We start from the raw sequence: 18228 nt of genomic DNA on the forward strand, positions 1-18228 counted from the left end.
TGCCAAGGCAGGAAATGAGAGTTTGATCCCTGGGTCGGGAAGGTCCCCTGGAGCAGGGAATGGCAACCCACTCCAGTATTTTTACCTGGGAAATCCCATGGACAGAGGAGCCTAGTAGGTTACAGTCTATAGGGTTGCAAAGAGTCAGACATGACCTAGTTGGGCTTCCCTGATAGCTCAGTTGGTAAAGAATGCGCCTGCAATGCAGGAGACCCTGGTTCGATTCCTGAGTTGGGAATATCCACTGAAGGGATAGGCTATGCACTCCAGTATTCTTGGGCTTCCCTGGTGGCTCAGCTGGTAAAGAATCTGTCTGCAATGTGGGACACCTGAGTTCAACCCCTGGCTTGGGAAGGGCCCCTGGAGAAAGGAAAGGCTACCAACTCCAGTATTCTGGCCTGGAGAATTCCATGGACTGTAGAGTCCATGGGGTTGCAGAGTCGGACACAACTGAGTGACTTTCACTTTCACTAGTGACTAAACACCAACAACAAAAGGAAGAGTAAAGCATATGTAGTGATCCAGTGTCTTATCTGAGGAGAGTACTTCTTGTCCATAGTGGAGGCAGACATTCACGCATGACTGGAGGAAGCTAAGACACACCTAGCCATCTCTCTGGCCTCTTCCATAACAGTAGCTACCAACTTGTTGGGTACTTATTCTCTGCCAGGTCCTGTAAAAGGTGCTTTATATACATTTTTTTCTCTTTTCTCATGCATACTTTACAAGACAGCTGATTAGAATTATCCCCACTGTATTGATGGGAAAAGTGAGGCCCTGCTTGCCTGAGGCCACACAGCTAGTAAGGAACCAGATGGAGATCCAAATCCTGGTCTGAATCCAGAAAGTGTATTCCTTCCACTGCAGTTGCCAGCTCCTCCAATGGCCTCACTGATTCTTCGGCTGGGATACATCACTGTATTATGACTCATTTATTCATTTAAAACTCTTGAGTCCTTAATGCCTCAGTGGAGGTAACACCTGAGGTGTTCCCCAAATTATGTTTTTCCTCATGTGTTGAAATGCACCTCCAGGCATGGGTGGGATGTCTGGGAAAGTGGGGCTGATATAGAAGGAAAGAAGCAGTGTCCTAAATAGGATCGACTTGAACTGGATTTTGAACTCTCAAAATTCCCCAGGGTGGCTGGATGCCTAGGGTGATTCAGTCTCCTCCTCGGGGCTCAGCTCAGTCTAGCTTCAAGCCACAGACTTTATGATGTGGATTTGAGCTTGCTGTCAATATGATCCCCCTGTATAGACTATATTAATAACCTTGGTGCAAGTGCTGTAGACATGGAAAGTGAAATCCTATCCCTGTCCAGGAGATTCCAATCCTCAAGGCATAAGGGCCAAGCCATCCACTGAATTGCAAAAGACTTACAATGAAGGCAGCTGACTCGAGCCTGGACTTGACTCGGAATTCACTGAATGCCAGGCGGAGAGGGAGCCTGCTCTGCAGAGGTGCTCAGGTTACGGAGATGAAAGAGCAGCCTGCAGCACTGACCAGAGCCTTTGTAGCAGACTTTTGAGAAGGAAGGGCAGGAAAAGGACCTGCCCAAACCACTTTGCCTTTGGGAGACTTTTTTACGTTCTTTGACATGAAGAGTGGTCTGTAAATACTCCAAGAGTGACTTCCTTATCATTTCAGATCCGTTTCAGGGGTCTTACAAGGAGGTACAGTTCAGCCTGAATCTCCGACTCTACATTTTTTTAAATCTAAGTATTAGGCTACAAACTCTATTGTATAATAGAGCTCAAAGAAGGTTCAGATAATAAAGTAATGCCTTTAGAGTGAATAGCTTATATTATACTCATTCTCCTTCAGTTGATGAAATCTGGGTATATCAGCTACACAGGTTTTGATGAAATTAGTGTCGAATAAAAATTTTCCCAGTTGATATCCAACATAAAATGTCTATTTAGGATGTCATGGTGGAGCATCTAATGCAGATGATAAATCACATCTAGCCATACTTCCAGATGCATTCCACAAAGAAAACAGCCTCTCCTGCATTCTGGGTGTGCATCATCCTGGCAAACTGTTGTCGTCGTTGTCTTTGTTGTTAGCTTGCTACTCTGCCACAGCATCTTGCGTCTCAGCTGGCAGAAGATTTGTCCTTGATTAGAGAGCCAGGAACTGTTCATCGAGCAATTCCTTATATGGCTGTCTTCCAGAAGACTCTGGAATACCAAAAGTCAGTTTCTGCTTTGACTTGCTAACAAACCGCTGGCAAGATCTGGAACTTTAGAAACGTTTAGGGTGAAACGTTTAGAGTGTGTTTTATTTCACTCGAACTGTGTCTTGTCCCGCTCACTCTTTTCCCTGCAAAAGGCACACTACAGTTTGTATCAACATCTACAGCCCCATTCGGACAAATAGTTGATTTTTTAGACCAAGTCAAAAAGCTGCTTTTTGCAGGGAGAAGAGTGAGCAGGACAGACACAGCTCGAGTGAAATAAAACACACCAGCTTGTTGACTTGGTCTAAAATATCAACTATTTGTCCTAATGGGGCTGTAGATGTTGATACAAACTATAGTGGGCTTGTGCAACCACACACTGCTCACAGTGTCACACTCTTGGTGCCACAGATGGAGGGTGGCATTTGTAATTGGGCAGAGCTAGGGCACTTGAAAATTTTTTTTAATTTGATTGAAGCATAGTTGATTTACAATGCTGTGCTAGTTTTTGGTGTTAAGTGATTCGGTTACTGATCTACCTATCTATGCTGCTGCTGCTGCTAAGTCGCTTCAGTCATGTCCGACTCTGTGCGTCCCCATACACGGCAGCCCACCAGGCTCCGCCGTCCCTGGGATTCTCCAGGCAAGAACACTGGAGTGGGTTGCCATTTCCTTCTCCAGTGCATGAAAGAGAAAAGTGAAGGTGAAGTCGCTCAGTCGTGTCTGACTCCTAGCGATCCCATGGACTGCAGCCTCCCAGGCTCCTCCATCCATGGACTTTCCAGGCAAGAGTGCTGGAGTGGGGTGCCATTGCCTTCTCCACCTATCTATAATAGCTTGCATTTGTTAATCCCAAACTCCAGATCCATCCTTCCCCCATTCCCAGCCCCACCTTGGCAACCACAAGTCTGTTCTCCATGTCTGTGAATCTGTTTCTGTTTCATAGATGTGTTCATTCGTGTCATACTTCAGGTTCCATATAAGTGATATCATATGGTATTTGTCCCCATCTGGCTTGCCTCACATAGTATGACAACCTCTAGGTCCACCCATGTTGCTACAAATGGCATTATTTCATTCTTAATTTTATGGCTGAGTGGCATCCCATTGTATATATGTGCCACATCTTCTGAAGCTAGGACACTTTTTGTACAACCTCACTGACAAGGAAGGGACTGGGTCACTGGGCACACACATGGGCTGTATTTCCTTACATCAGTGGTAAGCTCTCTGAATGTAGACTGGTGTCTGTTGAATATATTGGGGTACTGGGTAGGATATAATTAGTGCAAAGAAAACATTTTAAAATCATATATTGTCAAGGAAGGGGACAACGGACATCTCTTGAGCGTCTAGTCTATGGCAGATCCTCTGTGAGGGGCCTTGTGATTACCTCGTGTTGGCTTGCGTGCTTGGGGGTATCAAGGGAGTGGTCAGCAGTGATAACTCCACATCAGCTGTGTGCCCTTGACCAAGGTCCTTCGGCCCTACTAAATGCCATTTCCCCACAGATAAAGTGAGGGCAAGAACAGCTGCCTTGTTGAGTTATTTTGAAGGTCGAGTCAGTGTCCATGAAAGTCTTTGGTAAACCAAGAAGCCTTAGACCAAAATTATTGTTATTGGGCTCTGAGGAGAAGTTTTAAAAATGAAGAAGCCAAGGTCCCAGCCTTCCGGAAGGTTATTGCATAGCGGAGTGGACAAAGTTGCTTAAGACACTTCAAAAAAAAAAAAAATAACCATATCAGATAGTGTGGGTGATGTCCCAAGGTTATGTGTGCATTGAGTTACCCAGTTTGCAGTGTCTGCATCTATGCTTCCCTCTTTACCATTAACAAAGTTCAGGCTCTGAGCCCCTAACCTCGATTTCCCTCAGTGTCCTCAGAGCATGTGCCCCCCCACACACCATGATCTCTCTCTGCCTAGGATGAGGACCATCTAAGTTTCTTGATATTCCGTTTGTGGACAGGATGACTCACTCTCCAGCTCATGCCCAGACGTCTTGGAGCCGGATGAGCATCACTGGGACACTGGACTCACTGTGGAGATTAACAGATTTGGGTTCAAGTCTCAGCTCCACTGGGCTTCCCAAGTGGTGCCAGGGGTAAAGAACCTGCCTGCCAATGCAGGAGACGTAAGAGACACAGGTTCGATACCTGGGTCAGGAAGATCCCCTGGAGGAAGGCATGGCAACCCCACTCCAGTATTCTTGCCTGGAGAATTCCATGGACAGAGGAGCCTGGAGGGCTACAATCTATGGGGTTGCAAAGAGTCGGACACGACTGAGCACACCACCACCACAGCACAGCTCCACTACTTCCAAGCTGGGTGGCTCTAATCCTGAACCCCATTTTACTCACCTGTAAAATAGGTACGAGAAAAGTAATCACCTCGCTGGGCTGCCAAACATGTTTTGTGTTTTTTTTAAAAATCTATTTATTTGGCCATGCCAGGTCTTAGTTGCAGCATGCAGAATCTTTTAGTTGTGGCACATGAACTCTTAGTTGAGGCATGTGGAATCTAGTTCCCTGACCCGAGATGGAACCTGGAGCCCCCTGCATTGGGACTGCACAGTCTTAGCCACTGGGCCATCAGGGAAGTCCCTTGCTGAGCATGTTAATTGAGAGAGGGCATGTGAAGTGTGTAGCCAAGTGCTTGACACATAATAGGTGTGGAGTCAAGGAGATCTTCCTGGCATAGTCTGATAAGCATTTTGGAGTCAGTCTACAGGTGACATCACCATGGCCAGCCATCCCTGACCATGGTGCAGAGCACTGGAGCTGGCAGCCTTGACAAAATGTCACCCTCTCCTCAGTTGCCCCCATCACAATTCTAACCCTTTATTCACTCGTATCAACTCTTCTGACTGGGGACTAGAATATTGTCTTCTGTGTCAGCTAAATATTTCACAAGATGGTACCCACTAAGGCAGCTTTTCAGTGTAGATGAATGCTCACCATGTCTTTCACCAAGTTCATTTCCCTCTGCTGCTCTAAGCTTGTAGCTTTCTGCGTTCTCATGTCTTTTAGTGAAATCTGGATTTTGAAAATATGTACATAAAAAAGTAAGTCCTTTTCTAGGTTTTGCTCTCAAGCCCAGTTAAGTCTAATCTGGCTCCCTCTGATTAAAAATTAATTTTCACTTAGGCGGTGACATGTATGATTTCTCTAAATTAACTTTTCTCTTTTCCTGGGTTGTTCTTATAAAACCTCCCTCTTCAAGCCCATTTGGGTGACAAAGAGATCCTTTTCCTGGGAGCCAATTTGCCCTCAGAGGTTAGCTTCCTCTAAATCCTCCAGATTGCTCTGAGATATAATTTTCAGCTTTTGTATTTGATTATTCAAACCTAGAACTCCCACAGAGACCAGCCAGGAGATGAGCAGTGGGCGTGCTCCTCTCTTGCAAAGATCCCACAGTAAGCAAACAAGTGGGAGGCTGTGGGCCAGGCAGGGCCACTCTTGCTTTTGTTATTATCATTATTAAAACCTACCTAGGGCTTTTGTGTCAGTGGGAGGTCAGTTCTCAACACTTTTCCCCAATCCTTCAGTTTTGACTTTACTTTCTAAGTCAGCAGAAGCCCGGAAGGTTTATTTTCAAGTTTCTCTCTTACCCACGTGATCTAAGAAAGCTGCCTCCTCTAAGTCCTCCTTTGGCTTTTCTGACTCAGCCACAAGCTTGAGGTCATCTTCGGTAGAGCATTTTTGCCTGCACAAAGGCTAGAGAGAGTGCGGTCCCTCCTCAGCTCTGCTTGGTAGCTGGCATAACTTAGATCACAGCAAGTTCCTGCTGGGACCGGTCTTTGGTCTTCAGAATCATCTGATACAGCCCCTCCATTTACCAAGGTCAGGAGCTAAATCCCAGAGAGGTCAAGAGACTAGCCCAGGGTCACACAGTGAGCTGGAGGCAGAACTAAGACTCAAACATTGTTTTCTTCGCCTCCAGCTTGGCGCTCTTTCTACTCAGCCACGGGGAAAGGGTGTTACTGGCCCAGCTCTGGCTCACATCGGATGAACACAAAGCTGACCATGTTTTTCATGACCGCTGTGGTTTGCCCAGCTGATCAAGTCGAAACTGCTCTGGCCAAATCGACCATTAACTTTTGAAGTGAACAGAGTCGAAAATTACTGTCAATAATTTAGAGTGGGGCTGGCCCTGTAAGTTCTGCACATACTTAAAACCCTCCAGCTCAGCTCCCCAAGCATCTCCTCCACTGCTATTGTGCCTGTTTCATGGTGTCTCCTGGTGAGGATCATTTTTCCTCCTCCTTTGTAGATGTCTCCTGCCAGGGTTCACGTGGACATGTCTCATTCCTCAGTGTGATTAAATGGATCATTTTATTCTTTCATCACCCAGGGGACACCAGCTCCGGAAAGCACTGGAGATATGTGAAGGGAGAGTGAGACAGGAAGGCAGGCAAAGAAAATGGGGGTCATTAAATATGTGTATGTTACTGTTGTGGGAAATATAAACCAAGAGCTCAAACCAAAGATATTCAGTCGAAAGTGAAGAGAAATGGACATTTACACAAGGTGTACTCTTTCTAGGAACTCAACTGAATACCTCCCATAGATTGTTTTAGTGAACTCATATTACAACCAAGTGAGGTTGTTATATTCCATTTTCATGGAATGGAAAACTGAGGCTCTGAGACAGCTCAGAGAGCCCTGATGAAACCCCAGGGCAAGGTGCTCTCCAAACCTGTGCCCTTTCCTTTTTAAAATAAACTCATTTGAGATTGGCTTCCTCTTTATTCTACCCCTAAGCCAGTTTTTGGAGGGTACCTGGTCAGGCTATTTTATGAGTGGAGACTGAGGCCCAAATAAGCAACATGACTGTATCAGGAGTGGAGTCTGACCTGCTGCCCCTGGTGGTTGCCAGGCCTTGGCTCACCATGGCTTTCAAAGTCCTGCCTGGACAGACTCCTCCAAAGGCTGTCGGTGAGAAATGGGGGTGTCACTGTTGGGGAAATGGTGGGCAGTTCTCATCAGGAGAAGGGCGGCCATGGGTCTGATGTTCACAGTTGACCATGAACCCTGATCCAGTGCTTCTTTCTCTTGCCTTTGCAGCACGCGTTCATTCAGCATACACATCACCCTGACATCCTCCTCCTCTTGTGATTCCTTCAACCCCATGTGTTTTTTTAAAGGCTAAACAAATAATTCAGTGCTTCATGGGAGAAAAATAGACAACCATTGAGAGTGCTGTCTATAACACACCGAACCTGTTTAGAATATTAAAGTCAAATTTCAGAGCAGTGCTTTCATGAAGCAATGCTGTTCATTCAGTTTGGAGAGATGCAGAAAAACAGCAATGAAGTGACAACAGTTTGCATGTTTTCAATCTTGGTGACAAAAATCACCTATAATTGAGAGTATGAGCTTTTTTTTTTTTTTAAATTAGCGACAGCTGGAAAGACAGCTTTGAGGCAATGCTCGGGGTAATGGGAAAGCATATTTTCTTAGTGTTTTATATCCTATAAAGAATGCCAGCACTTTTAAAAATAAATTTATTTACTTCAGTTATTCGCCAGCACTTTATTTGACATTAAGTTTCCACTGTTTCTGTTTCAATTTGAACAGGGGACCCTGCTGTTACCCCTGTTACACAGGCTCAGGACAAGTCCAGCTGCTGATTGCCTAATGGTTCCGCACCATGTGACTGTTACAGAAAGCAGGAAGGACTGGGCTCTGCCCTGCGAGGAGGCACTGAGAGTTTGGCAGCACTCTGGCCCTTGAAGAAGACAAGAAAAGCAAGTGACTTACCATATTAGAGCAGGACAATGCCCTTAGGGACAACACCGACTGTGACTTCTTACAAATAGGGCAACTGAGCCCAAGATCGAACAGGTGTCTTCCTCATGGTCATACAGGGTCCTGTTCTCGGCAACCCAAGTCTCTGGACTCCCAGGCCAGGGCTCTCTCAACCACCTCCTGCTCTCCTCTCAGACACCAGCAACCAAATTCGTATTTGGGAGCACACTGCTTAGTATGCAAGCCAGCCTGACCTTTATGCTCCCAGAATCGGCAACATTTTGTGGAAACCATGGGAGGATAAGGTTCTGGATAAATAATGAAAAGAATGGCTCACTGTGGAGACAACCAGAAGCCCTGCTCAGATTGCAGAGTCCTCCTCATGTTCCAAGTCCTGAATCCCAAATACATACACAGACCACCACTCAGGCTGCCCTAAGGAAGAAGATGCAAAACCATAGACCTGTCCCTCACCACAATCTCCAAAAGAGGGCTGATTTCAGAGTATGAGCATGCATGATAAGTCACTTCAGTTGTGTCTGACTCTTTGAGACACCATGGACTGTAGCCCACCAGGCTCCTCTGTCCTGGCAAGACATTCTCCAGGCAAGAATACTGGAGTTGGTTGCCATTCCTGACCCAGGGATAGAACCTGCATCTCTTATGTCTCCTGCATTGCAGGTGGATTCTTTACCACTAGCACCATCTGGGAAGCCCTTCTAGAGTATCAGGATCTTTGTTACTCAATTCCTAGGGGGAACCAGTTCCTGGAAGATGGGCCCAGCCCAGCATTGCAAGAGGTCTTGGAATGTCCTACGAAGGCCCAGGCATGGCCTCAGGAGAACATAGCTCTCAGGACACACACGGGACAAATTCCCTCTTCTTAGCAGGGAGCCTCTTCACCCCAGGAACAGTCCTCTGAGACTTGTTCCCTACTCCCCCACAGACAGTTTCTTCCCACTTTTAGGAACCCAGATGTATGAAATCCACCACAAGAGAGTCATTTCTTTATTTTTCTTACAGGATAAGGGTAGAGGAAAGTTGTAGAAATGCAAATACCCTCCAGGGAGCCGATGTATATAGTCACACTAAAATACACTCAGGTTGCTCAGTGGTAAAGAATCTGCCTGCCAATGCAGGACACTCAGGAGACGTGAGTTTGACCCCTGGGTCGGGAAGATTCCCTGGAGGAGGAAATGGCAACCCCCTCCACTATTCTTGCCTTGGAGAATCCCATGGACAGAGGAGCCTGGCATGCTACAGTCCATGGGGTCACAGAGTTGGACATGACTAAGTGGATGAGCACATACATCCCATCTCAGAAGCTGGACTTCACAGCCTCATCCTGTTCCTTCTTTGTGCAGAGCAAAACTACCAACCTGACTGCCCCTTCCTCTGAGAATCAGACTGACTGTGTGCATGTGTCCTTCTTTATGACCTAAATGAGTAAATCCTGACTGTTTCCTATACTGGTTACCAGTCCCCCACCCCCATCCAAGGCACCTTCCCATGTTCCAGTCCCACTGATCTCTCTTAGAGCAGGAACTCCAGAGTTCTTAAGAGTCACTGGGGGCATGAATGTGTGACCCACTGTGTTCTAGAAGTGTTTCTCTGGGGACCCATTGAATGTATTGGTGGGCAGGAGGTGGTTCTCATATGGCACCATGAAGAGAGCCACCTACTGAAGAGACCAAAGGAGTCGAATGGACAACTGGCAAGTTGAGCTCCTCAGCCATCCTCAGGGCTCCCCTGGCTCTCCCCTCACCTGCCCTTGCACATGTGTCCCACAAGCCTGGGGGCATCTGGGGAGCTCTCTGGGAGGCCATCTGACTCCTTAGTCTGACTCCTTCATCCATCAGCTGATCCCCCCCATCCCTCCCCACATGTGGGATCCCCAGATAGGTGAAATGCCTGAAATGCAGGATTCTCAAGAATCCCTCATGCTTGCCGCCGGACTAAGGGACTCTCACTGTCCCCAGTAGCTTGGGGGCCACAAGGAAGTCCAACCAGGACTGGGGATGTCTGGGAAGGAGGTAAGGGCAAGGGGCACAGCTGTGAAATTGCCTGAGAAGGGCCTCTGCCTTCACTGGCCTATGACTCAGTTGGCACATGTGAGCTTAGAGCAGGAGGTAAACACTGCCTCATTTGAAATTGCCCAAACCCATCCCTGGGAAGCCTTGGTGGCTCAGCAGTGAAGAATCCACCTGCAATGCAGGAGATGTAAGAGATCGGGGTTCAAACTCTGGGTCGGGAAGATCCCCTAGAGGAGGATATGGCAACCCGCTCCAGTATTCTTGCCTGGAGAAATCCCATGGAGAGAAGAGTCTGGTGGGCTACAGCCCATGGGGTCGCAAAGAGTCGGATGTAGAGACTAAACATCAACATCAAAGGCCATCCTCACAGTGATCCAGATGGTCAGAAATGAATTAGTTCTATTTTACAGCAGAGGAAACTGAGGCTCAGGAGGAGCAAGTCATAATCCCAAGGCTGCCCAGCAAGCAAATGACAGAATCTCAGGTCTGGAGACCAGTGTTCACTGCCTTACTGCACAGAGAGAATAGACGAGGGATGAACAGAGCTCAGCAAGGGATCAAATGTTCTAAGGGAGATCCTGGGAGCGCCTGTCTCTGGAGGGACCTACTGCCACCGCTAGGACTCAGCTCATGGGCCCCCACCTCCCCAACAACACTGTTCTGAGACACCACTGCCAGCCCGAGTTCCTTCTGCAGAGGTGGGCCTGGACACCAGTGGACACTCATTCACAGAAGTACCAGTTCCCAATACCTGATCAATCAGATGGGAATAGTCAGAGTCCTGAGTCCTGGGACCTTGTTCTAAAGGGACATTCCTTCTTCCCTTGCCAATCCTTACAGTGCTGGTCCTGCAGTGGAATAGAACCTTTCGGGACACTTGGCTTGAGGGTGCTCTGCACCTGTTTATTAAAAGAGGTGGTGTTAGGAAATGGATGGCTTCCTGGGTTCAAACCCTCAGGCTCTGCTGTGTGACCTTGGGCACATTCCTTTCCCTCTCTGGGCCTGCTTCCTCATTTGTCACACCACCTTGGATTAGATGCACCCCCCCCCCCCATGTAGTATTTAATCATGTGCCTTTCTTTTAACGAATCTTATGAGTGAAGCCTTCCTGTAGGCACGGGGCTTGATGCTGGGGACTGAGAAAGAATAGGGAAGTAAGGACCAGTCCCTGCTCTAAAAAAGCTCAAATTCTCATTCTGAAACGTTTTTTTTTTGGTCACGCTTTTTCCTTCATGCTGACTTACCTTTTCAGAAAATGCCCCTGCTTCCGTTGGAGAATGGAAATTGGCAAGGAGAGAGGGAAAAGGTCCAATTTGCGCCTTTGCTATTTTAGGGGAGGCTGAAATTACGAGCCAAAGTGTAGTGATGTGCTCACTAGAGTGATCTCCGTTCCCCCAAACAGTAGAAAACCCAGGTCTTTTGCTTAAGTGGTTTGAACTCTTAGGCGTGAGGCATTATTACATAAATTCAAGCTCGCTCCTGACCCTTAGTACCCTGAGTTGCCTGAAGGGGGGAATGGCACTGCCTGCGTGTGCAGCCCGGGCGCTCGGGCCGCCGTTGCAACTGGAGCGAGGAGCGCCCGCCCGCACCACCTGTCCCCGCCGGCATTCCAGAGTAGAGGCCGAATTGGCAGCAAGCCGGCCCGGATCAGTCGCCGCCTCAGTCCGCGCGGGCCCTCCTAGGGGTGTGTCTCGCGGATTCAACTCCCAGCCGCTCCTGGACGAGCCCCTAAAGGCTTCTTCTTCTCTGGCGGGAGCCGCGCGCGCCCCTCTCTTCGCGCTACTGCTCCGAGGCCGCCGCAGGCGGATGCACAACCTCAGGAGACGCTGGGACCTGGGCTCCCTCTGCCGGGCCCTGCTCACCCGGGGCCTGGCCGCCCTGGGCCACTCTCTGAAGCACGTGCTCGGCGCGATATTCTCCAAGATTTTCGGTCCCCTAGCCAGGTACGTTTTAGGCGAAAGCGGGACTCGCGCTTCCGGGCCAGGGCGCGCGGGAGCGGTGCGGGAAAGGAAAGCAACCGCGAGGAGAGGAAAGGGCGCAAAGTTCCGGCTGGCCCGCGGCGGCCGGGCTCGCGGCTCTGGAGGGGAGCGGCGTGCGTTTGGCTACGCTGCGGCTCCTTCCCCGCGCTTCCGCGGGCACCCTTAGCGCAGCGTCTCAGCTAGCAAGTCGGGTTGCTCGCGGACCCCATTCCCCCAGGGGAACTCCGAACGCCGGGCTCTGAGCTCCCTCGAGGCGGCCCCCAAGGTGGGCAACCCGGTGCGGGCAAGAGCAGGGCTTCGGAGGCGCACGGTGAAGGAGCCCGAGATTGGGCAGGCGAGGAGGTGGCGGCGTGCGCGCCAAAGGGACTGGGGGCAGAAGCCCCGGGGAGAGTCCGGTGGGCGAAGCGGGATGGGGATGGGAACCACGGAGCCACCGAGAGTGGAACGAGATGAGCGGAGGCTCGGACCCGTGGTATGAGTTGGGGAGTGGGGCAACCGGGGCAGGCGGGGTCCCACTGGTACGAAACCCCGCGAAGCCTCTCCAGAGAGCTCCGGTGCGGGGAGAGGGCAGGCGGCCAGCGGTAAGGAGTCGATGGGGTGGGGGGGAGGAGGGGTGTGCGGCAGAAGCCACAGCGCTGAGCCTGCCGGGAAGGAAGGAAGCGGGGAAGGGCGCCGCCGCCGCCGCCGCCGCCGCCGCCGCCGCCGCCGCCGCCGCGGTGGAGTACTCGGTGCCGAAGGGAGGGGGAAAGGGGAGCAACCGCGGCGCCAGGGGAGGGGGCGGTGCGGGCGCGCGGCGAGCGCGGGCTGAGCTGCGGGATTGACGTAAGGAGCTTGGGTTTCCCCCAGCGTCGGGAACATGGATGAGAAATCCAACAAGCTGCTGCTGGCTTTGGTGATGCTCTTCCTATTTGCGGTGATCGTCCTCCAATACGTGTGCCCCGGCACAGAATGCCAGCTCCTCCGTCTGCAGGCGTTCAGCTCCCCGCTGCCGGACCCGTACCGCTCGGAGGATGAGAGCTCCGCCAGGTTCGTGCCCCGTTACAATTTCAGCCGCGGCGACCTTCTGCGCAAGGTAGACTTCGACATCAAGGGCGATGACCTGATCGTGTTCCTGCACATCCAAAAGACCGGAGGCACCACTTTCGGCCGCCACCTGGTGCGCAACATCCAGCTGGAGCAGCCGTGTGAGTGCCGCGTGGGTCAGAAGAAATGCACTTGCCATCGGCCTGGTAAGCGGGAGACCTGGCTCTTCTCCAGGTTCTCCACGGGCTGGAGCTGCGGACTGCACGCCGACTGGACCGAGCTCACCAGCTGCGTGCCCGCCGTGGTGGACGGCAAGCGCGATGCCAGGCTGAGACCATCCAGGTGAGTGCGCGCCCGCGGCCGATCAGGGCCCCCCGAGCCGAGTGGGGCGCTGACCCGGCAGAGGATCGGAAGGCGCGGCCGATTGGTGCGGGTGACCCAGGGAGCACCTCGGCGTCCCTGCAGTGGCGCCCGAGCTGGGCTGGGCAGGCGCCTGGCGCCCTGGCGCGTGGGAGCACGGCGCTGTGGCGGCCGCAGGAAGCTTGTCTATTCCTACCCGGGACGGCTCCTATGTCTGCACACGGGTTGGCCTGGTTGGCGGCTCAGAGTGCGCGGGGGGAAGCGGCTGGGAGGCCCGGGACGAGCCCCCCTCCCGCCACCCCCTACCCCCGGCAGCCGCCGGGACAGGGTACAGAATGTAGATTCCTCACTGGAGCGCCGGAAAGAGCCGCGCTCTCCGTGTAGCGTGCCTGAGTCCCTCCAGCCTCTCTCTTTTCTCCGCGCCCAGGTTCCCAAGCTGCCTTTCTCTTCTTTGACGATCCCGCATTCTTCCCCCTCCTCCCCGGCCTTTCCCTTCGCTTCGTCTATTCACCTCTCTTTCTCTTGCTTGGGATCTTGTCAGCTCCTAGCCGCTTGCTCTTTCCTTCTCCCTCCGTTTTCCTTTCTCACTTTGCTTCCCGTCCTTTCTTTAACCTTTTCTGTGTGTGTGTGTTTTTCCCTCTTCCTTCCATACTTTTGTCGCCTCGCTCCTCCTTTCTTTCCGCTGGCTCTACTCTCTTTGGGCGAATAAATGTCCCTCTGTGGCTGTTTGTGGACACCCAGTACCCAGCTTGCGCCCCTGGTTACTGGCTTCACGCGGGGCATCCCCTGCGCTTTGCGAGTGTAAGGGCCATCTCGCGGGCTGAAGGGCGGGTTGGGACGCTGCTGCGGATCCCGTGTGGGGCTCAGTCTTGAGAAACCTCTCCTGATTTACAAATTCGTGAGCCCTAGAGCAGGGCGCTGCCAGTCCACTTGCTGGGAACCTATGGCTGATGCTGAAAGAGCTGTTTTATGAAAAGCCAGTCACTTTTGAAGCGAGGGCATTTTCCTCCAGCCAGCTGCAATGCCTGGTTGCTGGAGGTCAGGGAATGTCATAAAGTGGGGAGTAGGAAGGACTCTTTGGGGTGCAGTTGCCCCAGTCAGGGCTCCCATTCTGCTGCTCTCTATAAAACAGAGAGGGCTGCTGCAGGGGATGCCGGGAATGGATAAGGTGAGTTTAGTTGACATGGCCATGCTCTCTGTCTCTCCACTGAGCTGACCACAGGAGATTGCTGCTGCTACAGAGGCTGCTTCCCTGGACAGATTCCCCATTCCCTTCTCATGGTGAGGGCTGCTCTGCTCCAGACATTATCACCTTTTGTTGGTACCTCTCGGAATGCGACAGCCAATGTGGGTTTTTCTGTCCAGCCCCAGACGAATAGAGCCCTCCAACTTTCTGGTCATCATTGAGATTTAGGGGAAACCTCACCCGCTACTCACTTTCCCATCCGTCAGTTTACAGTGTCCTTTCTGAATGCTGGAATTCTGGGAGAATCTGTTGAACTTCCATTTCCCTTCCAGCACTAACCTCCTCTGTTCCCAACCTCCTAAGAGAACCTTGACCCTAGGAAGGCTGCCACCTCAATCCACTGTGGGAATTGTGTAAGCCATTGTCACCACAAGACTTTAGGGTTTAAGATGTTCACAAACAGTTTGGCAATATTGAAAATAATTCCTCTTGCTAATGGAGCCTGTAGGTGTAGTGAAAGGTGCTGATATAAAAAAAAAAACTCTTGAGGGCAAAAATCGAATTCCACAGCCATGGCTGTGGCAGAGGAGGAAAAAACGAAGTCTTGGCTACTATGGCCCGGCCCTCTCTGGAGTTCCACAATGCACATGTGCCTTTTAAAATCCCTTTGGACAGGTAGTGTGACATAGTGTGTAAACACACATTATTGTCATTGTGATCTTGTGTATTTGATGGCCACTGTCCTCTGGCAGATTCCTTCAGAAAATTTCCATAGGATAACGAGGACCCCTCAAAGGGGAGGGCTTAGCCTCTTGGACAGTCCCCAGTGGAAGCAAAATTATTTGACATGAAATACGATTTCCTTGGTCATCAAAAGGGTGATACCACAGTGCCATCTAGTCTAATAAAGGAAGAATCACTTTCTAAAGAGTCGGAGTTACTTGGATCTTCTGATATTCACCAAAATGAAGTAAAATTTGCTAGAGAAACATGTGGCTACCCCAAGGCACTTTATTTCCTTAATTCCTACCCACCTCCAGAAATCGTCATCTTAAAGAGTAGTCATAGCCGGAGGGTTCCAGAATTTCCCAGGATGCTGACTGCTTACAGGACCAGTTCTGTGAATTCTGATAATCTGTGTGAGAGAAGGTGTACACAAGCGTGTGACACTGAGAGTGTGTGTGTATGTTGCAAATTTAGAGACAGAAACATCTGTGCTGGTTGTGATGCATGAGGCCGAGGAGCTGGTCTCATGAGACAGAAAGTCAGCCGCGGGGAGTTCCTGTGTGGAACAGCCTTCCGTGCCAGCTGCTGGTGGGCTCTGTGGTCCACTGAGCTGAGCAGAACAGCAGCTCCGTCTGTTTGGCCTGGGAGTTCTGACGCCTGGGCCTCAGTTCCAGGTTAGCCGTGAACCAGCTGCATGACCTTGGACCCGAGCCTGTCCCAGCCTTATCTGTGTGGTTAGTGCATTCTGGTTCCTGGTGAGCTTTGCCATCCCTTATCTCTGCTATGTCTCTGTAAAGTTGCACTGTCGGTAGCAAGAAGGCAGAGTGGGCAGAAGTCTCCCTATTTATCAGATGAGACAGAAGCCCAAAGTGGTTGAAGGACTTTCTCAAGGTCATTGGACTCTTTAGTGACACAGCAAGGATCTTGCTCCAGCCTGGGCTGATTCCACAGCCCTTGCTCTGTCGACGGCAACTCCATGAGCAAGGTTTTTTTTTTGCAAAAGCACAGTGAGGTATTTCATGTGAGTCATTACCACAAAGTGAACACTCCATGGATGCTCACTGGTGTTATTATCACCTACATTATCGCCGTTTCCAGTCGTTTTTACACATGTGTTTGAATGAGTGATTGGACCAGGGTTGCCGCAGTCATTGAGAGAGAAATAGAATTCTACCTCCCTGAAGCTTTATGCTCACCAGGAGAAGGTCTGGTGGCTGGTTGGCAAAGGGGCGTCTCATTGCCAAGGCAGGAATCACTGCAAAGCTGAGCAGAGTGGGAATACACTGGGGGCCTGGTGAATAAGTGTCAGGAGGAACCATCAGTGGCGACAAGGGACACCTTCTGACTCACTACATCTGTCCATGGTGGGGGGGGAGGCCGGCATGAGAGGCCACGGAGGCTGCAAGCCAAGACATGAATTGTGCTCCCACTGCTACATTCTAGAAGTGCTCGGGTGATATATAACTGCTGAGTGCAAACGGCTGCCATCACGCTGCCTGGAGAGGACAAAGAGAGAGTGCTTGGCTGGCAAAAGGCACCAGTTTCTTAAGAACCGTATTTGTTTTTTTTTTTTAAAAAAACCTAGAAATTGCATTTCATGCCTCTGTGTGCGAATATGTTGTTTAGGGGCCAGAGCGAAATCCTGCTCATTCGAGAATTCCCAAGACTGTTTTTGAAAATGTATCAAAACATGGTTGCTGATCAGTTCTTCTGACTCCCAGATCCTGCAGGCTTTTTCTCAGGCCAAATTCCCTCTGTTTGTAGCCAACTCTAGTGCATCCTGAGTCTGTGGGAGGACCTCAGAACTGGGCATTGAGAAACTGCACCAGGCTCATTCTTCCCCCGGGCACTGTGCTGGCTGGCACACTAGGGTGGCAGTTGGTGGCGGGAGAAGATCAGCTTCCTCAGCTACCCAAGTCAGAGAATCTGATCATCATATTCATGGTGCATCTTAGACATTTAGCATCTTTACATTTTGCAGCAGTCATAGGGGAAGAGTAATTAATTTTCACCTAGAATCCACTAGGTTATCACTTACAGGAAATCCACTAGGTTATCACTTACAGGAAATATGGCATTTCTATGGAGCATAGCTTTCTCTCTCTTTTGTCTTCTTTGTGGTCACTCCTTTTTAATACTTGTAGTAAAGGCTTCCTTTTCTTTTCCTTTTGTTTAAAGGTGGCTTTATTTTTGGCTGTGTGGCTTCTGAGATCTTAGTTCCCTAGCCAGGGATCGAACCCAGGCTTTGTCAGTGAAAGCACCAAGTCCTAACCACTGGAGTGCCAGGGAATTCCCAAGGTGGCTCTATTTTGACACAGCCATGTCTTGGTAGGAAGTCCATAGTGCATGAGCCTGCTCATGGCTCAGGTGCCCATGTTCCACTCCTTCCCTCATGCAGTGAAGCAGGACGACAAGACTGGCATGTGGTACAGGGTGAGGCAGCCAGTGAATGGATCAGTTTAGGCAGTGGTACGGTCCTTCTGGTCCCTCAAGCTGTAGGCCACTGGATTCTCACAGGCGCAGCTTCAATTAGCCAAGGATGCTAAGAGCTGTTATTGCCTCCTGCCCTGCACACGTGTATCTCCCAGGAGAGGGGGAGAAATTCACCATGATAAATTAACATCTTTGCCCGGATGGCAAATATGTTGCTGGCATCCCAGACAAGCTCAAAGTTCTCAAGGTGGTATAAAAAGCTATTTGGAATTAGATTTTCTTAATAGTAATTTTAGACTAGTGCTGTTACGTGGCAATAAGAATGTTAGAGCTTGTCTTTTCTAGATATCTGTCATCAACTTAAGTAGTATGAGATGACATTAAAGAATAGTCACCTCTTCTATCTGTCATTCGTGAAATGAAATTTTGCGAAGCTGCCCATTATATTCCAGGAGAGATGTGTCATCTTTACTCTCACAGAACTTACAGTAGAACGGAATAATTTGGTGTTTTAGATATTTAATAAAGAAGATGGGTTTTGTTTGAAAATGATTTGAATAT

At 50.1% G+C, this 18228-nt stretch overlaps 1 protein-coding gene across 3 annotated transcripts in view; it reads left to right on the forward strand.

The window, feature by feature from the left end:
- The first annotated feature begins 11083 nt into the window (after positions 1-11083).
- HS6ST2 (heparan sulfate 6-O-sulfotransferase 2) overlaps positions 11084-18228 on the forward strand; it is a 490102-nt gene continuing 482957 nt past the window's right edge. Inside the window, exons 1-2 of one of the 3 annotated variants that reach the window (XM_027535118.1) lie at positions 11084-11903; positions 12786-13304. In XM_027535118.1, coding sequence (XP_027390919.1) covers positions 11476-11903; positions 12786-13304 — 947 coding nt within the window. In that variant the 5' untranslated portion in view covers positions 11084-11475. The remainder of the gene's footprint in view (positions 11904-12785; positions 13305-18228) is intronic. The other 2 variants (XM_027535120.1, XM_027535121.1) reach the window with 2 other exon arrangements.

The sequence above is a fragment of the Bos indicus x Bos taurus genome, chromosome X (assembly GCF_003369695.1).
Source record: "Bos indicus x Bos taurus breed Angus x Brahman F1 hybrid chromosome X, Bos_hybrid_MaternalHap_v2.0, whole genome shotgun sequence".
Classification (NCBI taxonomy): Eukaryota; Metazoa; Chordata; class Mammalia; order Artiodactyla; family Bovidae; genus Bos; species Bos indicus x Bos taurus.